This window comes from Dipodomys merriami, unplaced genomic scaffold (genome assembly GCF_024711535.1).
Source record: "Dipodomys merriami isolate MVZ:Mamm:240054 unplaced genomic scaffold, mDipMer1.0.p SCAF_6, whole genome shotgun sequence".
NCBI lineage: Eukaryota > Metazoa > Chordata > Mammalia > Rodentia > Heteromyidae > Dipodomys > Dipodomys merriami.
In genome coordinates this window covers 8,650,583-8,676,921 of record NW_027206179.1, presented here as the reverse complement: position 1 = coordinate 8,676,921, position 26,339 = coordinate 8,650,583, and the positions used below count along the sequence as shown (strand labels likewise).

The following is a 26,339-nucleotide window of genomic DNA, read 5'->3' as shown; positions in this document are numbered from 1 at the left end:
GAGGATGCTGCTGCCCTGTGCCCTCCTCCTAACGACCTTGAGAAATGTCGGGGTGCTTCTCTCACTCCAACCCCAGTAAAGGATGCCATGCCACGCAAGCTTCTCAACTCCTGGTGCCCTGCAATAGGCCTATGAGGTCCTGGGCCGACATGGCCGCCGCCAACATGGCCGCCGCCAACATGGCCGCCGCCAACATGGCCGCCGCCGCCAACATGGCCGCCGCCGCCAACATGGCCGCCGCCGCCAACATGGCCGCCGCCGCCAACATGGCCGCCGCCGCCAACATGGCCGCCGCCGCCAACATGGCCGCCGCCGCCAACATGGCCGCCGCCGCCAACATGGCCGCCGCCGCCAACATGGCCGCCGCCGCCAACATGGCCGCCGCCAACATGGCCGCCGCCAACATGGCCGCCGCCAACATGGCCGCCGACCGGTTTGTGGGATGACAATACAGGCGCTCCCATTGCTTTGGCCCTCAAACCATTGCTTTGGACGATGCAGTCTCTATGGCTGCAGTCATCTTCATGACAAAGTACTGCATCTGCCACTAAAACCCCTGCCAGCACTGCCTGTACAGCCTCTGCTGTGGACACCACGGCTGTGTCTCCACACGATCCGCTGCTGTGGCCGGCGCCGAGGCCTCCGCCACCGCTGCCGCCATGCGCCCTGGGCTGCTGTTGTCTCGGGCCTCCAGTCATCGCCACCTCAGCAGGTCGTCCGGCCGAGGCCAGGCAGCTGCGCGGGGATGGCGGGGACGAGGGCCTTCACTGCCTTCCCGCCGGCCGGGCGGAGCCTGCGGCGCTGGGCGGAGGTAAACGGCGGCTGTGGGCTCTGTGCATCCATGCCGGCCCCATACCGGCATCTTGAGGCCTCTGGCGTTGAGGTGTCCCAGTCTGAAAATTTGGTCTACCCCACTATGGCCCCGCAGTTCCCTTCTGAGACGGAGAAGCCATTGTGTGCCACCTCTTCAGCATTTGGGTCCCAAAACTGCAGTGACAGTGCCCCAGGCGCTTGGGTCTGCTGGCTGCTTGAGACACCATCGTCACCATAGCAACGGTTGTGAGGACGCTGCTACTCCAGTGCTTACATCATAGCAGCCTTGTCAGAAAAAGGAGGGACGCTTCTCCAAGCCCTTCTCCAGCCTCAAGGGTCTCCTACCATGTGACCTTGTGGACACCCAGTGCCTGTCCCCTCTGCCTTTCTTGAGGATAGATCTTACAGCCTGGGCAGGAAAGTCCTTGAAACTGTTATTTCCAAATAACCACCAGGAAATCACAAGTGGAGATGAATCTTGAAGTGGTACAGTTCTATTCTTCAGCAGAAAAGCTCAGTCCCTAAGTTCAACCCTACAACTGACCAGAAAAGGGGTAAAAAGATTAACTCCAAATGTTGTGTATGTGTTAGTCCTGGAGCTTGAAGTCAAAGGACACAGTTCCTGAGTTTTTTCTCTGAAGTCTGGTGCTCTATCACTTGAACTTAACCTCCACTTCCAACTCTTTGCAAAGAAGATAGTGGACAGATAAGACTTTGAAGGACTTTCCTGCCCAACCTGGCTTCAAACATCAATCCTCAGATCTCAGCCTCCTCAATAGCTAAGATTACATTATGAACCATTGGTGCCTGGATCTTTTGTACCATTTTTTAAAAATTAGCATCATTTCACCCTTAAATATGTATTTTAATGTTTTCGTTTCATGCATGTGTTTCTAACGCATTTATAAGATTATTTCTTTGTTGCTTTGTATGTCCCTCCCCCACAGTGTAACCCCTGCTTTCACTATATTTGATGTCAGTATAACATGTGGAGGAGATGGGGACAAACAAGTCGTTTAAGGATTCAGGTGGACCTGTTGCAACAATGAGAAGTACAAAATGTCATGTCAAAACCAACTTTACAATGTCGGTGTGGGAGGGGGGTATAATTGGGTGGGGGGAGGGGGGAGGCTGGGAAGGGAGGTGAAGGGTAAACAAAGGAGGAGGCTGCAATGCTTGGTAAGAAATGTATGCATTATCCTGCCCATGTAATTGTAGCCCCTCTGTACAGTATGTTCTCAAATAAAATAAAATAAAATAAAATAAAAATTAGCATCATTTCATGTGGTCATACATAAATAGCTACTGGGCTATTGTGAACCTCTGCTAGGACTATCTTAGGTATATACTAAGTATTACAAATGAGAGAAACCTTGAAGCCTGTTTATTTAGGTCTGGCTTACTTCACTGAATAGTTTTTTTCAAGTTTTTGTACCTTCTTACAGCTACTTTGTGTTGCTATCCCACTTCTAGCCTTCCACTCTGGATATGACATGAAACATCACTCTCATATTTCTTTTTCAATAATTGACTGAGAGATGCAAAAAACACCCAGAATGTCCTAGAACGTTCAGGGGAACATGCTTTATCAGAAACAAGTCCCAGAAATTGCTTCAAAGGACACAAATGCTCATTAGGTTTCCTCAGAGTAAAAGAACCATGGAATGTAATTCACATGGACTGAAAATGGAACCAAGACAAATAGAGCCCAAATATTCAATGCACTCATGTGACAAAGGACATGGGGAACCTGAAATGAGTCTGGGGGAGGATTAGATGGTATGGGGAGAATGATGGATGGGTTGAACCTATTGACTCTAATGTGCATCAATGAACACATAACTAGATACATTCGATTCTAACCCCCTTATATGACATTTGAAGCTATGGAAAATTAAAATTAGGTGGAAACCATTCTTTGAAACAGAACCACAGTTACTTGTTATATCATTATTGCTACTTTTTCAATGACCTTTTGGCTAACATTACAGCTCAAAAATTTTGGCTAAAACTCTTCTTTCTCTGAAAACTGAGGAGAGAAAAGTATTGTTGGAGAATGACATGTCAAACATGACATCATTTGCCATAAAGCAAGCGTAAAATGAACTTGATTTTTTTTAATAGTGTTTTTATTTCGCATGATGTATTGACAAGGAACAATGCATCCTGGTTCCAAGATCCCTGTTTATTTTAATTTACTCTCAACTCCCAGATCCAAAGCAAATGATGACATATTACAAAGGAGAAGCCAAATAATTACTGAGTTTCCTGAAGGCTTCCTTCATGTCTCTGTTCCTTAAACTATAGATAAAGGGATTCAGCATCTGTGTCACTACAGAATACATCACAGAAGCGACTGCAGTCTTCCTCTGGGACTCAACGAATGCGGAGCTGATGTACACCCCAAAACCTGTCCCATAGAACAAGGAAACCACACACAGGTGTGACCCACAGGTGGAAAACACTTTGTACTTTCCTCTTGATGATGGCATCCTCAAGACTGAAGACACAATGTGAATATAGGAGACAATAATTCCGCAGAAAGGAACACCTGCGAATAGACTAGATGCTACATAGATCATTAGGTTATTGATGAGTGTTTCCGAACAGGCTAACTTGATGATCTGTGCAAGCTCACAGAAGAAGTGGGGGACTTCCAGGTGTGTGCAGAAGGACAGACGTAACACCATCAGAGTGTGGATAAGGGCATACACTATGCTCATGAGCAGAGAGACAAGAACCAACAGAACACAGATGTGGGGGTTCATGATGACTGGGTACTTAAGTGGGTGACAAATGGCTGCATAGCGATCATAGGCCATCATTGCAAGGAGACAATTTTCTAAACTACCAAAAATCAACTCAGAACACACTTGAGAGAGACATTTTATGTACGTGATGCTCTGGTCTTGTGTGTGGATGTTCACCAGCATCTGGGGGATGGTGGTTGTAATGAAACAGATGTCATTGAAGGACAGGGTGGAGAGGAAGAAGTACATGGGGGTGTGGAGGTGAGGGTCAGAGATGATGGCCAGGATGATGAGCAGGTTGCCAAGGATGGTGATCAGGTACATGGACAGGAAGAGACTGAAGATGAGAGGCTGGAGTTCAGCATTGTCTGAGAGACCCAGGAGAAGGAATTCTAACATGTCTGTTTGATTTACACTTTCCATTTATATATGAACCTGAGAGGAAAAATAAGGTAAAAGATAACTTATATGGTATGCTCAGCAGTATCCTCAGAAAGCGGGAGAGATGTTTACTTTAATAAGAAAATTGGGAAAATAATTTGAGGTGCCAACTCAAGACTTATTGCTTGATGTCTGCTGACTCTGAGGACCTGCAGACTTTGCTGAACTTAAAACTACAATAGTGAGTACTGAGAACCTGTTAATTATAAAAGAAATCTTCATCTATATTTGAATTAAAATTAATCTTCTACTTTCTCCTTTCCTTCTCTATCCAATCACCCACTGTCTCAGTCCTGTTTTGGAAACAAGTTTTATTAAATGACAACTGTCAATATACATTTTGCCAGTGTCCAGAATAAAACAAATTGTAAGCCATTGATATTGTTATTATTTGTTAGGATCATCTCCTATTTTTAAGTTAATTAAAAATCAAGAGTAAATTTATGAAATATGTCTTCTGCAATACTGGTTCTTTCCTGGATCCTCATATCACTGTCTTCTGAGTAGCTAAGATGATAAGCTCAGGCCACTGGCACCTGACATAACTTGATTTTGATTAGCTGCTGCAATATTTTACATATTATTTCAAATATTTTAAAATATATGCCATGTGGGCATTGGTGGCTCATGCCTGTATTTCTACAACTCAGGAGGCTAAGATCTAAAAGTTGTAGTTCCAAGCCAGCCTTCACAGAGAAGACCATGAACATGGTTTTAATCTATATCTTTATCTATATGTGTGTGTGAATGATACATATTCCATGTATAAATATATGAGTGTATTGTTTTAACAGTATTAGATTTACACAAGCCAAATATAATCTAGGCTCAAGAGTATTTCTGTAGATGGGGAAATATCTTCACCTGTACAGGAACTTGAATTTTCTGTTGGTAAAAACCATGACGGATGAAGTGATTGCTGGACTGTCGTGATCATTTTGCAATGTGCAGACATCTATCTCTAAACCAATGTATTGTTAATCAGTTATTTAATATAGAGTGTGGGAAGCCTGAGAGATGACTTATGAGGAGAAATGAATAGAATAAAAGCATTCAGAGGAAAATAATATGAATTTTTATCCTGCCAGCATATTTATATGAAATTTTACTGCTCATGTGCCTGCAATATCAGTCACAGACAAAAATGAGCAAAGAGATCCATATATGCATGATAAAATGCCAACATGAGCTGGGCACCTGTTACTTATGCCTGCAACACTACTCAGAGGCTGAGAACTGAGGATCACAGTTCAAAACCAGCCCAAGCAAGTAAGTCCATAAGAATTTTATCTCCTCTAAACTACTAAAAAGAAGTGGAACTTTGGCTCAAGTGGTACAGGGCTAGCCTTTGAGCAAAAACAAGCAAACAATAAACTCAGGGACAGTACCTGAGTCCTGCATTCAAGCTCCAGGGCTAACACGCACGCATACACACACACACCAAAGAAGCAAATGTGAATGCCTATAATTACCTCAAGGAAATTTTTTCCTGTAGAAAGAAAAGTGAAAGAAGACTTCAGTAGTAACCAAATGCATTTGGAGGGAATATAGAATAAAATAAAGGACAGCTCTAGTTAAACAGAACCTGACGTCCAAATTCCACCTGACCTCACTTGCAGTATATTAACAAAGAGATCACTTGTTACCTGGTTCATTTTGGAGAGAATGGTATCCAATGGCTGTCTCACCTGGATATTGAGGATGGAAGATACAAATGCAGGAAGTGCTCCTAGACCTGCTATGTCTTAGAGGCCTCATCAGGTATTATTTGCCTCCTAAGAAGTGACTCCAATTTGGATTCTTTATTAGGCTGCTGAGTCGTCTCACACCTACATTTTGCAGACTATGTGTCCCTGCAGACTCAATGTCCAAAGCTCCTTGTTAAAGTAGCAATGTTATCATCATTCATATCCCAGGGGGCTAATGTCCTTGCAGTCCAAACATAGAGAAGCATGGAATCCAAGATGGCCACTCCCTTGACTCAGAAAGACAGGCTTGCATCATCCAATTTTCTCCATTCTTTCCCCTCAGTGCCATCTTTTAAAGAGCTGGCATACATCACGTTTTTCCCCCCTAATAAATCCCACAGTAGTATTTTGGGCTAAACCAAAGTTTTCAATAATAATCATCCTCAGACACAATTAATACTTCCACACATTCTTCCACACATTTGGGACAGTGGATTTCAGAATTAAAGCCAAATTATCCAAGATACAGGTTGAGAATCAACTTTTGCCTTAATCCTGAGTGTCACACTGAACAAGTCCCACACATGCTGGATGGCAATCACAGATAAGTTTAGTGCAAAAGGAGGAAATTTCAGTTTTCTCTAATGGTAAAAAGCTGGCACTCTAATAAGAGAGAAAGCAGACCAGCACAGAATACAAGAGTTTGACCTCTTTTGTTAAGTTGGTCTCTACTCAAGGCATTGAGTGTTGCTTCTACTTTTTAAAATGTAATTTTGGGCAAAGTCACCTTTCCCTTCTCTTGTTCCCAGTTTCCCCCTCCTGTCTCTTCCCACAAGTTGCATTGTTCAGCTTTCACATAGTGTCTACTGAATAGCATGGTAGCATTTGTTCAAACTTCCTCCCTCCTTTTCTGCATCCCTTCTTAGTCCCAACACCCCCTAAAACAAAACAAAACAGAACCATGTTTCAATTTCCTGGAATTCATTTCAATAAAAAGTATTTTAAATGTTTTGAGGAGTTATGCCTGTGAGTTCTCTAACGGTAACCTTTTTTAGTCTGTGTGTGAATGTCTAGAGTCCTGTATAAGTTATCATGTCCAGATATATTGTAGATCCCACTTCACATATCAGAGAAAACATGCACGTTTTCCCCTCTAAGCTTGGCTCATCTCACTTAACATGGTTTTTTCTAGATCCATCCATTTTCCTGCTGCCTCTACTTTTTCATAGGCTCAGCATTCACTCAAGAATATTTCCAACATTTTCTCACTATCTGTCTTACTATCTTACTGTCTTACTGTCTCAGAGAAGCAGCTCCTCATCAGACTGTTGTGTGGTATTGTTGACAATCATCTAATCTTATTCCCTAGAACATATGATTCATAGAATTTTGAAACATCTAAAATACATGCTTTTCTAATAATAACAGAATGATGTACGTAGGCTCTATACCATTACACAGAGCTTGTCACTTGTACCAGGAAGTAGAAGAGCTGGAAGGGATGGAAACTCTATAACTGGGCATAATTTCACCTGCAATGCACAGGCAGTCATTGCCCTCTGCCCTACCAGAGAGTTTGCAAGGGAAATGAACCTTCAGAATCATCCCAGTTGTCATGGGATCCAGGTCTTTAAACTGTGTCATTTAGTTATCAATGCAGTCTTGGACATGATAAGAAATCTTGACTGAAGCATTTGCAGAATGGGAAGAAAGGACAGGGCTGTCTGGCAGTGGCCCACTGAGATACTAGCAGCATACTTGATCGGATATTTACTTTGAGAAATATATTTATATGTATACATTTTCTATATTATGTCTTCCATAATATTTAATTACTAATTAATCATTACTTGATTAATACATATTTTATATGTTATAGTATAATTTACATTGCATAAATTTCTAAATTTATAAAATTATTTATTTAATATGGTGCTAAATATATATATTATAAATCACATTTACTTATATATACTATAATATAAATATTCAATAATAAATGCAAATAATATATCAGTATCATTATCTTATTTATTTGTGTTATAAAATATATAAATATCATATATTAAATAAATACATATAACATAAATTAACTATTATATATATTTATGTGCTTATAAACATAACTATATATACATGTGTTACAGATCACGTATTTATTATGGTATTATGGATGTTGGCTCTCACTTCTGTTGAATAAAATTGCAAATTAATGTAAAAGTGTTACAAGTTAATTCTGCATTTATAACAATATGTTGAGATAAGAAAAGTAGGGTTTCTAACAAAGTCAAAAGTCACCTGGTCATTATAGTCTCCCTCTTTACGGAAGATGCATGAGAGTCAGAAATTTGACTCAGGAAATACACTACCTTTGATTTACTCCAGAAACTCTGTGCAAAGGAAAGGACACATGGGCACATCGATGGAAACAAAACTATGGATGAGAATCCTCAAGGTGACTTTCATTACCTTGATCCCCCAGAGAGTTGACCAAAGAGTTCAGCATTTGAAGGACTGGATTAAACATCATGGAAATCATTGCAATCTTTTTTTGGGGGGGGTCTGGTCGTGGGGCCTGAACTCTGGGCCTGGGCGCTGTCCCTCAGCTCTTCAGCTCAAGGCTAGCGCTCTACCACTTGAGCCACAGCTCCACTTCCGGCTTTTTTTTCTTTTTGCTTATGTGGTGCTGAGGAATCGAACCCAGGGCCTCAGTCATGCAAGGCAAGCATTCTACCACTGAGCCACCTTCCCAGCCCCCATCGCAATCTTTTAAAGTCAGTCAGTAAATGCCGAACTAATGTACATCCCAAAAAATATAGCCACTAGAACAAGGAGATGGCCGACTGGTGAGACACAGAGGTGCAAAAGTTTTCACTTTGATTCTGAAGATGGAACTCTCAAAACACAGGACACAATGCAAATAGAAGGGAGAAGTATTCCAGAAGGAAGAAAGCCTTCAGGTATCCAAGATGAAATAATTTCTCATGGTATTCTTTGTCAGATCAATTTCATTTATTCATTCATTCATTCATTCACTTATTCATTCACTCAACCATTCATTGTCAGTTTGAGACCAGAACTCAAAAATTCAGTACCTGCTGCTTTCACTCATTGGCTAGCACTCTACCAACAGGACCACACTTCTTTTTATTTTTAATTTGCTTTTTGAAATTATTTTGAAGTAGTTGAACAAAGAGGTTTCCGTTCAACATGGCAGTTGGTGGGTGGGTACAATGCATTTTGATCAGTGTTAACCCTTTCCCCATCTTAACCCATTCTCCCCCATCTCTCCCAAACCCACACATCCCCCACTAGTTACCTGATTCAAATTTTCATATTTTTAAATTCAGTAGCATAATTTGGGATCTTAATAGTACTTTTTGTACATTGCTAAGTATTAGTTTAATCAGTTCCATCAACTGTTGGTTTTTTTGTTACAAAATTTCTTTTTTTTATTTCCTTAGTTTCACATAGTAATCAACCCCTAACACATTTTAGTTATGGTCACATCCATAAGGATATGAGTATAAGCAATTATGGAAAAAACTTCATGGCAGAACATACATTGTTCCAGCAATAATAGCTTTGACCAACTATGTTATCTGAAAATTGCTATCCGATATGAGTGGTTTAAGATCATTATGCTATCTTTGACATACATGGGAAAAACATATTTTCACTTTCAATAAGAAAAAGAAAATTCTTCAGGAGGCTGAGATCTGAGGATCATGGTTTGAAACCGGCCCAAGGAGAAACATCTGGGACACTCTAAGCTCCAATTAACCTCTTAAAATTCAGAAGTGGAGCTATGTTTCAAGTAGTAGGCTGCTAGCCTTAAGTGAAAATAAAGTCAAGCTCAAGGATAGATCCCAGGCTGCAAGATTGGCAAATGATGCTGATGCTGATTAAGATGATGATGATGATATTAATAATAATAATAAATTGGAGTGAGGGTCTTTTCTTCCTTCATCTCTCATTCCTATCTCCCTCACTCTTTCCCCCTCCCTCATTTCCTTCCTTCCTTCCTTCTTTCTTTCCTTCCTTCCTTCCTTCCTTCCTTCCTTCCTTCCTTCCTTCCTTCCTTCCTTCCTTCCTTCTTTCCTTCCTTCCTTCTTTCTTGCCTTCATTTTTCCTTCATTTTTGTCAATACTATGATGGAACTCAGGACCTGAGAACTGTGTAAAATGTCCTGTATAATGTCCAGAGTCCTGTATAATTTATCATGTGCAAGTGTATTTTTTGTGTTTTACCATCCAGTGTGTTTACCTGTAGATTTAAAGGCACATTCTAATTACCACAAATGAGGGAAATCATATCAATACCAAACTTCAAACACTATTACAAAGCTGTAGTAATAAAAACAAATTCTTAGTACTGGTAGAAGAAGAGTCCTGAGGACCAATGGAATAGAATAGATGACCCAGAAATGAACCCACAGACCTTTAGCCACATAACATTTGATAAGGGAACAAAAATTGTAGGATAGAAGCATGACAACTTCTTCAAAAGCTGAGGCTAGCAGAATTGGTTATAAACATGCAGAAAACTTAAGGCATGTTCTTATATATCCCCCTGCACCAGAATCAATTCTAAATGGATCAAAGACCTCAATGTAAGGCCAGATATCACAGAACTATTACAAGAAGGGGTAGAGCTTCTAGGCACAGGTTGAAACTTCCTAAGTAAGGATACAGAATCATAATAAATCAAAGTAAGACTAGATAAATGGAATTTCATCAAGTCAAAGAGCTTCAGCATGGGAAATTACTTAGCTAATAAGATAAATAGAAAACCCACAGGTTGGGAAAAGATCGTTACTAGCTATGCATCAGACAAGGGCGCTATACGTAAAGTATACTTACAGCTCAAAATTAACCCCCCTCCAAACAAACCATCAGAAAACAACAATCCAATTAATAAATATGCTAAAGACTTAAAGGGAGACCTCTCACAAGAAGAATGGCCACTAAACGTAAAGAAATGTTCAACATCTCTGGCCATAAAGGAAATGCAAATCAAAACATTGAGATTCCTGCACCAGACAAATAGAACAAGAAAATGTGGCATATATACATAATGGAATTCTATGTTTCCATCAGAAAGAATGATATTGTACCATTCGTAATGACATGGAAAGGCATGGAGAAACTTATAGAAAGCAAAGTAAGCCAGACCCAAGAAACATAAATCACTTCCCTTGAATCTCAGACCTTATGCATGCTAGGCAAAGACTGCACCGCTGAGCTTAGCCCTCAGCCTACCTGGCTCATATTTTGAAGACAGATATCTGAGAGACACCTCTGTTGCTTAAGTAAACTATCAAATTTCCTAACAAGTGATTCAAAATAAATAACTGTGTACTGTATAAACCACACATCAACTTGGAAGATTAAAGGATATTCTAGACTGTTCAAAGTAATGGAAAGCAGACATTACTGACACAGGTAATTTCCATCTACAACACAGGACTAAGGAAGAAAAGATTTGCAGTTCTCCTTAAAGTATATATTACAAAGGTGAAAAATATGACAACATATTTTATTCACAATATAGGGCAAACTGTTTATATTCTGTGTGAAAACTATTGAAAGATAATAATATAGCTTTTTAAAATTCCAAAATAAAATCATTTTAAATTGAAAAAAAATAAACAAAAAACCCACTTAGTGCTGTGTACCGATAGTTCAGACCTGTAATCCTAGTTACTCAGGAGGTTGTGATTTGAGGATGGCAGTTCAAAGCCAGCCCAGTTAATTACCACAAAACTGAAAGTAGAGCTCTGACTCAAGTGGTAGAGAACAAGCCTTGAGCAAATACAGCTCAGAGACTGCACCCAGACCCCGAATTCAAGCCCCAGGACACCACACACACACACACACACACACACACATACACACACACACATACACAAACTAGTGTCTAAACTTCATTAAATTCCTACAACTTAGAAATCAGAAGAAGAAAATTTGGCTGCCTCATTAGGTAAAAAAGGCCAAATTCTTCCTAGAATTAATTTTCTTCCTTTCCTTCTCCATGGGATTAGTGAGTCTTTAGCAATTAGAATACATGAGCCAACTTGACTAATGATCAGCTATGAGCATTGAGATTCCAGAACAGCTGGTTATAAGAACCCATTCTGCATCCCAGCCCTACACCTGGCTCCTTGTAGCCCTATGGTCTGTGTGGTAGTGCGTGCTTCTTCCAGGCTCACCAGTGGAACAAGAGGACTTCCCTTTGGTTGTGTCTTCCTGCCAGCTCTGAGCACTTAGCCGAACATCTCACAGGAAGTATGAAATAAAATGACTGGGTATCCTTTGGTCTCCTCCCAAAAAAGACCCAGTGCAGCCCAGTAACTGCTCCTAGATACTAAATGGAGGAGGAGAGCAGACCTGGCTTGTTCACCATGCTGAGAGCATAGCTGGAGTAGCTAGATGGGAGGGTTACCAGGAGGCACAGTTTATCTCACAGCTCTAGGACATTTGTATTCTGACTTATAGTATTAGTGGGAGGGCTACTGTTGTGTTTGCCTTCCATACTTGTTCCAAGTCATCAAAGAATACACCAGAGCAGGATGCAGGAATTCTGTCATGTCTTCACCCCCCAAAGTAATTATGATGATGATGATGACCTTCACTATGATGTAATAAATCTTTTCCTAGGCCTTCCAAGTCCAGACTCTCAGCTCACTTTCTTCATGGAGCAATTAAAACAAAATCTATGTCACTACACATTTTCTCCATAAGGAAAACCTACACACTTTATCATCATGACACATTTTATCATCATGACACATTTTAGGATAGGAGAATGAACTGTGTGTGTGTGTGTGTGTGTGTGTGTGTGTGTGTGTGTGTGTGTGTGTGTGTGTGTGTGTGCTGCTCTTAGGATTACAACTTAAGCCCAGGGCACTGTCCCTACACTTTTAAAATATATTGTTATGGTTATTATAAAGGTTATTTGCAGAGGGGTTGCAGTTACATAAGTCAGGTAAAGAGTGCATTTTTTTTTGGACAGTGTCACCCTCTCCTTCATTCCTGACCTTTTACAGTCAAGGATGGCATTCTACCACTTGAGCCACAGCCCCACTTCCAAATCTTTGCCAGTTAATTGGAGATAAGAGCCCCAGGCACTTTGCTGCCTAGGCTGGCTTTGAACCATGATCTTCACATCATGTATGAGCCATCAGTGCCCAGGTGAGAATTGAATTTTTCACAATTTTTATTGTTGTTTTGATATTCAGTAGATAAAGTTAGGATTAAATCTAGACAATAAGATTCCCCTCTGCACCACCACAGGGTACCTGTCTCTTTCCTACCAAGCCAATATGATATTTCTGTTCTTGTTGCCCTGGGCAATAGTGATCTCTTTGTCTTTCCCTTTTGGTGTTTCCTATACCTCAGAGGAGATCTGTGGGTGTCCTTGCTGTAGCCACTGCAGGAAGCATGACTGATATTACAGGTGGAGCCACAGAAAGTGTTAGCACTGGAGAGTTCAGCGCACCTGCATTTCTGCCCATTGCTCTGAGATTTTTGCTTCTTTGTCTCACAGTCTTCTTCACCCTGTGATATCAACCCAGGCCCATCTCTGAGGGAACTCTGTTGGGTGTTACTCTGAGCAGACAACAGAAAAGAATTATATAAATATATATGTATATATCTATATATAGTGTACCTTAGGAAATTGGAGTACAAACTCTAGCCCTCTGCTTTTAAACTTCTGAACTTTAGTGAAGCATTGAACAAGTCACTTGGTTGGACCTCAAAGGCCCAGGATTCCATTTTGAGTGTTTCTGTGATCTATGTCACCTGTGGGTCCCTGGGCAAGTTTTTTATGTGGTAATGTAAATTGTCTTGTTCCAAGTACACTGAGCTTCAACTGAAAAATCATGACACTGCATATGACTAAACATGAGAGATTCAGATAATTTGGAAATATAAATATTAGAAATTATTGTTATTAATACACTAGGTAGAATAAGTCATATCCTTCAACTAATATTTCCTGTCATCTGCATGTTTATGTTTCCCTATATTGCTGAAAGTTTTTATTATTTTGTTGTTATTATTATTATTATTGCTTTGCCATTTTTCCTCCTGCTATTTTTATTTTTTAACTGTTTTAGAATTTCAGAGTTAGGAGATTTTATTAAGTGGCAGAGTCAGGCCATGGGTAAATAACATTTCAATCAATTTCCTGCCATCTTCTTGGTATGTATATTTGCCTTAGGTTATATAGGGATAATCGGGGATCAGGGGTGGAAAGGTACTCATAGATAAAATAGTCCCAAGTCACAGGTGTTGTCCGGATGTGGTCAGAGGTATCATCAGGTGATCTGACCGTCTGTTTTCTCAGGATCTGTTTTGTGGTGTCTAATATAATAAGAGTCATGGGCAGAACAGAGTGTTGGTGGCTCATCCCTGTAATCCTAGGTACTCAGGAGACTGAGATCTGAGGATCATGGTGTAAAGCCATCCCAGACAGGACAGTATGTGAGGTGCTCATCTCCATTTAACCATTAAAAAGCCAGAAGTGGAACTGTGGCTCAAGTGGTAGAGTGCCAGCCTTGAGCAAAAAAAGGGTCAGGGACAGTACCTAGGATCTGAGTTCAATCCCAGGTCTGACACAAAAAAAAATAAATAAATAAAAAAGGCCTGTACTTTATTGAGTTTCTGGAAGGTGGTCATCAGTGACTTGTTTGGATCCTGAAAAATTCCCCTCTTGTTTGAACCAATTTTTCTCTGAATTGTTTGTCTCTATGGTTTTTTCCGGCATATTTATCAATTAACTCCTGTGGTTCCTGGAAGTCCATTGTCCCAGAGATTGGCATGTTCTAAGACGCTCTGGTCTTGACCCATGTCAGGAGAGAAGGATATATAGGGCAGATAGCCATCAATGCCAATAGTCTTTTGTCCCAATTCGTTTTATGAACATATTGGGGCTTGATCTCAGGTCACTGTCCTGAACTTTCTTTCTCAAAGCTGGTGCTCTACCACTTGATCTGAAGCTGCCCTTCTTCCTTCCTTCCTTCCTTCCTTCCTTCGTTCCTTTGTTCCTTCCTTCCTTCCTTCCTTCCTTCCTTCCTTCCTTCCTTCCTTCCTCCCTTCCCTCCTTCCTTCCTTCTTTTCCTTTCCCGATTTCTCTCTCTCTTTCTTCTTTTGTTGGTTCATTGGAAATACAAGTCTCACAGTCTTTCCTGCCTGACGTGACTTCAAACCACTATCCTCAGATCTCAATCTTCTGAGTACCAAGGATTACCACCAACATCCAGCTTGGAAAAAATATTGCATATTCCATGGATTCTCTCTAAAGATAGAGAGTAGATATTTTCTTGTGTTTTCTACACTGGATGTTTTATAATGTTCTTTAGCCTAAGGTCTCTAAAGGGAATGATGTGAAAGCATTGACATGGAGTAGAAACTCAATGAAAAGGGAGTTGTAAGAGTCAGGTAGAATGAAGAAATAATGGAAGATACAAAGTTCTAGTCTCTTTGCATCAACACAATGAATTCCCACATTCAGAGAAATTTTATACTTTATAGTTATTCCTACCTTTTCCTACCCTTCCATCCTTTCCTCCTCCTTTTCTTCTTTCTTCCATCCTTTCCTCCTCCTTTTCTTCTTTCTTTCTTTCTTTCTTTGTTTCTCTTCCTTCCCTCCTTCCTTCCTTCCTTCCCTCCTTCCTTCCTTCCTCCCTCTCTGGTTTCCTTTTCCTTTCTTATCCCTCCCTCTCTTCTTCCCTCCCTCCTTTTGTCCTTTCCTTCTTCCTCATTCTCCTTTCCTCCCTTTCTTCCTTTCCTTCCTTCCTATTTCCTTCCCTCGCTCCTTTGTTTATTCCTTCCTCCTTTCTTTCTTTCCTCCTTCCCTTGCTCCCTCGTTCTTGACCTCCCTTCCTTCTCTTTCTCATTTTCTTCCATCTTTTCTTCCTTTCCTTCCTTCATTCCTTCATTCTTCCCTACCTCCTTCCCTTCCTCTCTCTCCTTCTTTCCCTTCATTCCTTCCCTTTCTCTTTTGCCTTTCTTTCCTTCCTCTGCCCTCTTTCTCTCCCTTTTCCTTTCTTTCTCCCTCTCTCTTCTTTCCTTCCTTCCTCTCACCTTCCATTCCTTCCTTTTTTCCTCCTTTTCCCTTTCTTCCTTCCCTCACTTTCTGCCTTCCTTCCCTTTCTTCCTTTTGTCACTTTCTTCCTCCCTCCTTCCTTTCCCCTTTGCTTCCTTCTCCCCTTCTTCTTCTCCTTCCTTCCATGCATTACTGGAAATTTTCCCCAGGGTCTCAGACATGCTGGATAAGCTGTGAGCCACTGAGAAACACTTCCATTTCTGAAAGAATACACAAATCAACCACACATGCAGTTACCAATGCCATGTGAATTTCTGGAAGAAAAAAATTAAACCTGATCTTAATTATTCACTGCTCAAATATAAGTAGACTTTTTAGCTGAATGATTGAAAAATGCAGGTAATTTGCTAATGACATGCATTGTACTATACTACTTTACTTATACCATAACCTCTTTTGTTCAAAAGGTGTTCTAGCTACATGGAGCCACAGAACTTAACAAGTGTCTTAGAATTTCTCCTTCTGGGACTGTCAGATGATCCAGACTTGCAGCCTGTCCTCTTTGTGGTGCTCCTGTTCATATACCTGATCACAGTGCTCGGGAATCTGCTCATCATCATGGCTGTCACCTCTGACTTCCACCTCCACACCCCCATGTACTTCTTCCTCTGCAACCTGTCATTAGCTGACATTGGATTCAGCAGCAGCACCATCCCCAAGATGCTGGCAAACCTCCAGACTCAGAGCAAATCTATTAGCTATGCTGGCTGCCTAATGCAGGTGGCCCTTTTTGCTTTGTTCGGTTCCTTTGACAGTCTACTCTTGACAGTGATGGCCTATGACCGCTTGGTGGCCATCTGTCATCCTCTTCACTACTCAATCATCATGAACCCCCGCCTCTGTGGCATACTGGTCCTTCTGTCATTGTCAATCAGCCTTTTGAATTCCTTGGCGCACTGCTTGATGGTGTCACAATTTAACTTCTGTGCAGTCACAGAAATTCCTAATTTCTTCTGTGACCCTCCTCGGCTCCTTAAGCTTGCCTGTGATTATACTTCAACTACTAATATATTCATCTTTTTCCATGCTTTAGTCTTTGGTGGTCTTCAAGTCTCTGGAATCCTGTATTCTTATGTTCGCATTGTTTCTTCTATTCTTAGAGTCCCATCAGCTAGTGGGAAATGCAAAGCCTTCTCCACCTGTGGCTCTCATCTGTCCATCGTGTGTTTGTTTTATGGGACTGCCATTGGAGTGTACTGTACTTCAGTTCTTTCAGTTGCCCCCAGGAAGGTGGTGGTGTTCTCCATGATGTACACTATGGTCACCCCCATGCTGAACCCTTTCATCTACAGTTTGAGGAACAGAGACATCAAGACAGCCCTTCAGAGTCTAGTGAAAATGACAGCCTAATATATGTGTGTGTGTGTGTATACACACATATACATGTGCATATACACGCATACATACATACATATATATATACATACATACATACTTAGGTTATGTTATCTGGGTTTGTAAATCATGAAATTCTGCAAAACCAAGCACTTAAAATTGGAAGCACACTTGTGAGTTTCAGCAGTTCTGATGATGATGACAATGATGTTTCATCTGTAAACATCACTTCATTTGAGAACTTCTATAGTTTGGATCTTCAATGTTACCTGGAATCTATCAAGTTCAAGACATGTTCTACTTTCTGGTATCCTGGGATGGTGAAAGCTTTGAAGATGGAGCCTTATAGGAGGAAGTTAGGTCATTGGTGGTGTGAGCATAAAGAGAGCACGGTGAGACCCTGTACCTTCCTCATTCTCACGATATTACCAGTCATCTTCTTTCACTATTCCTCTTAATTTCTCCTTCCTCCTTCCCTTCCTTCCTCCCTCCCTCTCTTCCTTCCTTCCTTCCTTCCTTCCATCCTTCCTTCCTTCCTTTTCTTTCTTTTTTCTTTTCTTTCTTCCTCACTTTTTCTTTCTTTCTTTCTTTCTTTTTTTCTTTCTTTCTTTCTTTCTTTCTTTCTTTCTTTCTTTCTTTCTTTCTTTCTTTCTTTCTTCCTTCCTTCCTTTCTTTCTTTCTTTCTTCTTTCTACCTTTCTTTCTACATTTCTTTCTTTCCCTTCCTTTCTGCCTTCCTCCCTTTTCTTCTTTTCCTTTCTTTCCTTCTTTCTTTCCTTTCCTTCTCTTTACTTCTTGGTTGGCTTTTATTTGTATTCCTTCAGATTTAAGCCTTGTGAATAGCTAGGGTTACAAACTGAGTCACCAATGCTCAGAGTTCTTTCTGATTAATATTTTTCCCCAAAATGCTTTCCTGTTCTTTATGATGTCCATTTTTCCTTTCCTGCTCCAAACACCTTTCTCTATTACTCTGTGATCTGAATCACAGGAAGGGTCAGATTTTTCCATTTAGCCGTTTGTCATTCTTTCACTAGTGGTCACTCATCATCACCCTTTATTTATTTATCCCATTATGCCCCTTAATGTTGTGGTTGCTATTTCCTATTGGTGATTCTATCTTTTCAGTTATTTTATATATATATATATATATATATATATATATATATATATACACACACACACACACACACACACACACACACACACACACACACACACACACACACACACATATGGTGATGAACAGGGGGTTACAATCATATAAGTAAGGTAATGAGTACATTTAATTTTGTTTTTATTTTTAGTACATATTTTTATTGTAAAGATACTGTACAGAGGGGTTACAGTTACATGAGTAGGGTAATGAGTATATTTCTTATCGAGCATTGTTACCTCCTCCTTTGTTTTCCCCAACCATCCCTTCCCTCCACACCTCCCCAATTCCTCCCTCCCCCCCAAGTTGTAAAGTTGATTTTCAACATAGTGTCTCATACATCTTATTATTACAATGTATCAACCTATATCCTTATTTCAGCATTTTGTTATTTCTCCTCCCCTCCCCAAATTAGGCAAATGAAATACAAGATTCAGGACACCGGAATCAAATACTGTTAAAACAGGGGTTATACCATGAGGGGAAAACATTCAACAAATCATAGTACATTTTAAATGCAATAGAAACAACAGCAAGAAAGATAAAACCTCGTGTCCCTATCTTGGAGTTCATTTTGCTTAGCATCATCTTATATGGTCATATGTACATAGTTTTTTACCTTTTCTGATTGTCCTAGATCTATACTAGTTATTGAAAATAAGGGAAACCATGGGACCTATGTTTCTTTGTGCCTGGCTTACTTAATACAATTTTTTCCAAGTCTTTTCATTTCCTAACAAATGAGGTGATGTCATTCTTTATGATGGAGGCATAGAATTTTGAAATTACTTCCTCCCTTGTTTTCTCCCACTAACTGCTCCCCATTCCCTTCTGTCCCAAGTTGTAAAGTTCATTTCCAACATAGTGTCTAGTGAGTATCATTGCTGTATTAGTTCATCCTTTGTCCTGGTCTTTATGTGATGCTCTTTCCCTTCCACAGATCAAATAAACTTATATATAAGACAAAGGGTACAGAAAACTAAAGCAAAAAATTCAGGGATACTGCAAACAGAACATAACAATTACCTCTTGTTTCCAATTCTTGAAGTTCATTTTGATTGGCTTCATTATATATGGTCCTATGCACTTAGTGATTGGTCTATTGTGATCCTCTGATAAGAATATCATAGACATATTCTAATTATTACAAATGAAGGAAAACATGAAACTACATTTTAAGCCCAAAGAAATATTGGTTATAATTTTCATCTTTCAACCATTACCAATGAAATAATCTACAGAGCAACAATTGCATGAACATTACTAATATGCTTTTCTCTTTTCTTGATCAATACATCAATAAATGGTCACTTGAGGAATGAAGGCATTTTGTCAACCTGTATGGTCAAATGTGCTCAGAGAGCAAAGGTCATCACCAAATATAGGCTACAGTAGCCTACTTTCAAGTACTGTGTGGCTATAATTGTGCTTGTGAATCACCTAAGGGATTATAAATAAATTTTATTGTGCCTGTGGATTGCCCAAGTCCTCATAAATGTAGCATTATCCTGTTTTCATTTTCCAATGAGAATAAAAGATCATGTCATTTCTTAACAAAAGCTCTTCTTCTTTTCTCTACTCTTTCCTTTCCTTTCCCTTCCCTTCTCTCTCCCTCTCACTTTCCCTTTCTTCCTTCATTTTTCTTTTTGTTCTTCCTCACTCCCTTGCTTCTTTCCTTCTTCGCTACCTCCCTCCTTCTCTCCCTTCATCCCTTCCTCCCTTCCTCCCTTCCTTCCTTCCTTCCTTCCTTCCTTCCTTCCTTCCTTCCTTCCTTCCTTCCTTCCTTCTTTCCTTCCTTCCTTCCTTCCTTCCTTCTCTTTTTTTTCTGGTCATAGGCCCTGAACTCTGGGCCTGGGCGCTGTCCCTCAGCTCTTCAGCTCAAGGCTAGTGCTCTACCACTTGAGCCACAGTGCCACTTCTGGCTTTTTTCTTTTTTGCTTATGTGGTGCTGAGAAATCAAACCCAGGACCTCATGCATGCAAGGCAAGCGCTCTACCACTGAACCACCTTCCCAGCCCCCCTTCCTTTTTTCCTTATTTCCTTCCTTCCTCCCTAGATAAGGAGATGGTATTTGGATTTAAACTCTGAGTCTTTCCACTCTTAAGAAAATCCTCCACCTCTAGAGTCCTGTCTGTAGTTCTTTTGCTTTGATTTTTAAAGATGAATTCTTGTTTTTTCCTAGGATGGGACTTGAACAATGACTGTCATACCTCTGCCTCCTGCAGAGATGGGAATATAGATACATTTGACCTCAACGAACATTTTTTTTGCCTAAGCTGTACCAAAATGCAAATATCCTATCTCCGCTTCCCAAAGTTAGCTGGGATTACAGGCATGAGCCAGTGAATCCATCCTGCTCTTTCATCAGTCATAAAAGCCCGATTAGAATCTCACCTTTCAAACACAATTGCCTAACATTCATCATGACCAATTATTTCTTGGGTTTCTTGGTCTTGTGACACATAACCACAAACTTAAGCATACATCCATCTGTCCTTTGAGAAGTGCTGCACCTTTCTCAGTTTACAGTTTCAGCTCTCTGAGAAAATATGCATAGCAGGCTACAATAATCTCCTCAGCCTTATGCCTAATCACTCAATTCCACCCAGAATGAACTCCAATACCAGCTTCCACTTGAACCAGCAAGCTTGAGCACAGACCTCACAATATCTGTAATGAAACTTGGAGCAATTTAAAGGCCAAGGATTTATTATCTTTGGTTATTTAATGCTTCTTGAATTACAAGATTATATCCTCAAAACTACACCATAAATTGTAGATATTGCAACTCAAGAATGCCTTTAATATGCACATAATCTACCAAACATAGAGGCTGAACCACACAGCACACTCCAGTGTATGCATCAGATGTTCTGGAATCCCGTGGCTGACTGGGAAATCCTGCTCACTGTTTCTGCTCAGCAAGCATGTAAAAAGAGCATGGGATAGTGCATAGGGCTAGCCTGGGGAAAAGCCAAGATTCTAAATGCCTAGCTTTGTTTGTGCAAATTGTGCTTTGCCTCCACCCCATCATAATTTACAGAATTGTCAGTTGAAAGATGAGAAGCTGGGGATCATCTGCATAATTAAAATCTAGCCCAAGCAAAAGGCAGATCCTACACAGGGCCTATGGTGGTGTAATTTTAATGTATGTTTGGGTACAATCGTTGATAATTAGCTAAAGCTGGGTAGGTTTATTTCTAGGCTATTTTCTTCCATTCGTTCCCATTTCATCCCATCACATCACGTTGTTGTGATTGTGACAATACAGCACTATTCTTTGTCACCATAGCTCGCTATTATAACCTGAAGTCAGGTATTATGATAACTTCAAAAATGCTCATTTTGTTTAGGACCACTGTGGTCATATGAGGTCTTCTGTGATTCTGTGTTAATTTTAGGATTGATGTTGCTATTTTTGTAAAAAGTGTCAATGGAGCAATAGGGCTTCAGGGAAGTAAGAAAGATGAATGCAGAGAGGGAGGCTGGGTGAACACAGTTACAATACTCAGTGTACATACATAGAAATGGAACTAGATAAGTTGAAGGGGATGGGTGGGGTAGGGTATAGTGGGGAGAGGATAGAAATGTGTGACATTGATCAAGATGCATAATACTCATAAACCAACATAGGGAATCTTTTTCTAAAGAAATTAAAAAATAATAAATACATACATTTCACATTAACCTTTGGGATACAGGCATATCAGTGCTAAGAGGGTTTATAGCTCTGAACACCTACATGTTCTCCTATGTGGCTCACCCCTGAAATTTTAGGTACTCAGGAGGCTGAGAACTGTTTACCACAATCAAGATATGGAATCAGCCAGATGCCCCTCGATGGACAAATGGATTGAGAACTAATATTTTTGCCCCTTTTGTACTAGAAATTGCCATAAAGAAAATCTTCGATGTTCTTTGTATGGCAGTAGATTTTAAGACTCTTCAAAATGGTACCCAGATAAAGGGGAGCTGAGAAGAACCTGAAAAGAGAGACCTGGCTGTATTTCCACGTGAGATGACAAGCCTTTTCTTTCCCTTATGTTCATGAATGCGTGTCCATGCTTTAATAGAATGAATTGTTGAACTTCTCAGTTCCCATAGCATCTTCATGTCACATGCTTCCACAATGAACAATTCTACTGCATGGTCTCTCTTTTTTGCTTGTCTTTTGGTACAGAAGAGTTAGACTTGATATTTTAGGATTTTCAGGAATTGGACCACCCCTTTTATGTCCCTTTAGTGAGAAAATGAAAGTCAGTGTGTGACTTCTGGATCTTCATAAATGACTGAATCATATTCAAGGAGGAACCAGGGTTAAGTAAAAAAATGAAATAAAAATAAGACTTTGTTAGGTTCCAGTGACTTACACCTGTAATCCCAGTAGGGTGGATCTGAGACACTAGACTAAAAATGAGGTAAGAAAGTCCATGAGATTCTCATCTCCAATGAACCACCAAAAAGTTAGAAATGGACATGTGGCTCATGTGGTATTAAAAAAGCTCAGGGACGAGGCCCAGGCCCTCTCTGATTCCAAGCCCCTGAACCAGCACAATAATAATGATGATGTTGATGAATACGATGATGATGATGATTATTATTATTATGATGATGATGACGATGATGATGATGATGATAATAATAATAATATAGAAGCCTGAGACCTTCTACTGCCCTCTTGTGTCTCCATTGAATCTGTAACCATGTGTGGACAAGACATGGAAAATCCACCACCTATCCCTAGCTTGCATGGCACTGGGACAGGGGGATGTACTGGAAAGGGGACACTCAAGGAGGTCATTGGATGATGGCAGCTTCTGTGGCACATAACTGTCTCCTGGTATTCCCCATGGGCGTCCTCCCTTGAAGATGTGCCTTTAAAATAGGTTAGTAGACAGAAAAAAAGATATGTTATTATCATGGGGCTCAGACTATAAACACTGAATCTTTCATGTTGAGTTCCTCTCTGCATCCCCCTCATCCTCATTGCAATCTTCACACTCACTGAATTATGTCCTTCTCTTTCTTCTCCTATTCCTCTGTCCACTTTCTTCTTTCTTTTTTCCTCCTTATTTTCTGTCTCTCCCTGTCTTTGTATGATTTCTCATTCTATATCAGCCTCATTTCTCTTCTATGTTTTATTTTCCTTGTTTCTTTTCTTCCTCTTCTTATCATTCCCCTCTTCCCCTATCTTGATCTTCTTCCTGTTGATTTTTCCATGTCCTTGCTTGGATCATCTTTTTAGATTTTGTCATTCATCTCCAAGATGAATGGCAAAACACTTCCTTAGTGTATTTTTTTTAAGTTTCCTTAGTCTTAAAATTCACAGTGTAAGTTAAAGATTGAATTTTAATAGAAAACTTAGAGCTCTGTTTAGTGATAGCATAATGGTAAATTTAAAATACTTAATGAATCCAGGATGATGTGCCCTCTTTTTTTCTTGATATTCATAGTTTAGATACATTTGCGTATGCATGCAGGTCTAACCTTTCCTCTTGTACATAGATTTCACACATTTTACCATGCTAAAGTGATTGATCTGGAAATTCTCTTCTTTTCTCCATGGTCAATTTCCCCTTGGACTAATTTATTTCCAACAGCATCCAATGTACCATGCATATGAGTTTCCATCTTAAAACCCTTTCTGTGGCTGGGAATGTGGCTTAGTGGTAGAGTACTTACCTAGCATGCATGAAGCTCTGGGTTTGATACCTCAGCACCACATGGACAGAAAACTCCAGAAGTAGCTCTGTGCCTCAAGTGATAAAGTGCTAGCTTTAAGCAAAATAAGTTCAGGAACTGTGTTCAGGCCCCAAGTTCAAGCTCCAAGACTGGCAAAGAAAAAATCCTTTCAATATTTTTCATCCTCTGTAGCATATATGCACCCACCTCTTATTTCTGTATAGCAAACTCTTAAAACAAGATTTCTTACTACAAAGCTCTCTACCCAAATTTTAACCATCCCTATTTTTCTCCAAGTTCAGTGCAAAAGGAATTTGACCTGAATTCTTCTCTGACACAAACAAAATTGCCCTTTACCCTTCACCTGCCACTCCTCTATTCATATTACTGATTTTCTGATACTGTATGCACGTCTTTATGTGTGCCTCTGTGTGTTAATGGGGATTAAATCAGGACCTAGGTACTGCCCCTTAGCTTCAAGGCTGACACTCTTCCAACTAGAGCCAGAGCTCCACTGCTAACTTTTTGCTGGTTAATTGAGAAGTCTTGGAGATTTTTCTGCCTGGGCTGACTTTGAACTGCAATCCTTAGATCTCAGCTTCCTGAGTAGCTAGGATTAGAGGTGTGAGCCACCAGTGCCCAGAATCTGACACTGACTAATATGAAGGTAAGTCACAAATTCATCTAAAAAGTCACAAGTGAGGTTGCTACCATTCTAGTTTGGATGGTGTCCTAAAGTTTTCAGGTCATTTAAGTCTACTAACAGCCCTGTTTATAATTTTCACACTCAAAAAGTGAACATTAGAATTTTCTGTATGAATTAGAAGATAGAAAACACGGCCATCTACACATCAGTGGTGCAAGATTTAAATCTCATCACATGGAAGGTGGAAGCAGGACAATATGGAGGTTAAGGCTACATGTAGTACATAATCCAAGGCCAACTGGGCAAGCATCATGTGCAGTGTGTTCAAGGTGGGAGTAATGAGGTGGGGCAGAAGCAACACATAGATGTGGACAACCCAAGCTTGGCTCAGGGCTCAGGGAATGAGTCACACTCACCTCCATGCTGCACCCACAGTCTTCAAGGACATGCTCTCCTGGGACTAGAATGACAGTGAAATAGCTGTGTAATGAGGTGCTTTGGATACTGAGCAGGAGGTCTGAAGAGGCTGATTCCCACCTCCACACCCCCATGTACTTCTTCCTCTACATCCTCTCCTTCACAGATATCTGCAACAGCCCCACCAACATCCCAAAGCTGCTGGTGAGCATCCAGGCCCAGGACCTGGATGCCTACACTGGATGCCTCACCCAGGTCTGCTTTGTCTTGGGTTTTTCGTGGTTCAGAATGTTGTATTCTTACAATGATGGCCTATGACTTTTGTATGGCCATATCTCACCCCCTGAGGTATACAAGCCATAATTTACCCCCGTTTCTGTGTCCTGATAGTTATAATATCCCTGCTGGCCATTACCATGAATACCATGTTCCACAGTCTCATGCTGCTAAGACTTTCCTTCTGCACTGATCTTGAAATCTCCCACTTGTTTTGTGAGCTTGTCCAGATCAGGAACATGGCTTGTTCTGACACTTCCATCAATAACATCATTGTCTATGTCGCAAGTGGTGTATTTGCCAGTGTTCCTCTCTCTAGAATTACTTTCCCTTGCACCCTGATTGCCTTTTCTATCTTGAGGGTTTCTATGATGAAGGGGAGATACAAAGCCTTTTCTATCTCTGGGCCTTATCTCTCTGTCATTTCCTTATTCCATAGGACAGTTTTTCAGTTGTATATGAGCTCCAAGGTTGCTGATTCTTCTGCTAAAAATGCAGTGACCTTGATGATGTACCCCTCAAATGCTGAGGAACAGAGAGGTAAAGGAGGCCTTGAGGCATCTCTCCTTGGAAAGCCTTCTCTGTGACTGTATCAGCACTTGGGTTTCAAGAATAATGAAAATGCAGAAATGCCCGAAAGCCAGAAGGGCCCATCACTAAGTTCCCCACCCCCAAAATGTCTAAATCCTATGGTAATGTATTACAGTTCAGTTTGTGATTTAAATATGTTCTCCAATTTTGCCTGCTTGGTTGAATAACATTTCATAAGTGTTCTTCAAAACAAAGTGAGTTATAAAGTTTGTTTTTCAACATAACATCTTGTATATCAATTGTTGCAATGGGTCCACCTGTATCCCTATTTAAACAATTTTTTCCCTTCCCCTCCACAAATTATACCAACATCAAATACAGTGAGCAAGGGGTGATGGGGGAAGATGGGAAGGGATGGGAAGGGGAAACAAAAGAGGAGGCAACAATGTTTGATTAAAAATGTGCTCATTACCTTGCTCATGTAATTGTAACCCC

The 26,339-nt window shown here is 40.4% G+C and overlaps 2 protein-coding genes and 1 pseudogene across 3 annotated transcripts; 2 read left to right on the top strand and 1 right to left on the bottom strand.

Moving 5' to 3' along the window:
- Window positions 1–3,047: 3,047 nt before the first annotated feature.
- Window positions 3,048–3,986, bottom strand: LOC138813888 (olfactory receptor 7G2-like). The gene has a single exon (XM_070002437.1). It carries the CDS (start codon window positions 3,984–3,986, stop codon window positions 3,048–3,050), a length of 939 nt encoding a protein of 312 aa, XP_069858538.1.
- An 8,035-nt stretch (window positions 3,987–12,021) lies between these two features.
- On the top strand, window positions 12,022–17,155 carry LOC138813452 (olfactory receptor 7E24-like). 2 transcript variants are annotated; one of them, XM_070001885.1, is made up of 2 exons: window positions 12,022–12,041; window positions 16,213–17,155. In XM_070001885.1, the coding sequence occupies exon 2, from the start codon at window positions 16,226–16,228 to the stop codon at window positions 17,153–17,155; it is 930 nt and encodes a 309-aa protein (XP_069857986.1). In that variant the 5' UTR covers window positions 12,022–12,041; window positions 16,213–16,225. The 2 variants fall into 2 exon arrangements, with proteins under 2 accessions (XP_069857986.1, XP_069857985.1); XM_070001884.1 differs by lacking the exon at window positions 12,022–12,041 and adding an exon at window positions 13,777–13,804 and having other exon boundaries at window positions 16,206–17,155.
- A 7,803-nt stretch (window positions 17,156–24,958) lies between these two features.
- On the top strand, window positions 24,959–25,973 carry LOC138814252 (olfactory receptor 7G1-like; annotated as a pseudogene).
- The last annotated feature ends 366 nt before the right edge of the window (window positions 25,974–26,339 follow it).

What these genes read in the sequence shown, in the direction of transcription:
- LOC138813888 (XM_070002437.1), bottom strand. Translation starts at nt 3,986, where the DNA reads ATGGAAAGTGTAAATCAAACAGACATGTTAGAATTCCTTCTCCTGGGT.
- LOC138813452 (XM_070001885.1), top strand. Translation starts at nt 16,226, where the DNA reads ATGGAGCCACAGAACTTAACAAGTGTCTTAGAATTTCTCCTTCTGGGA.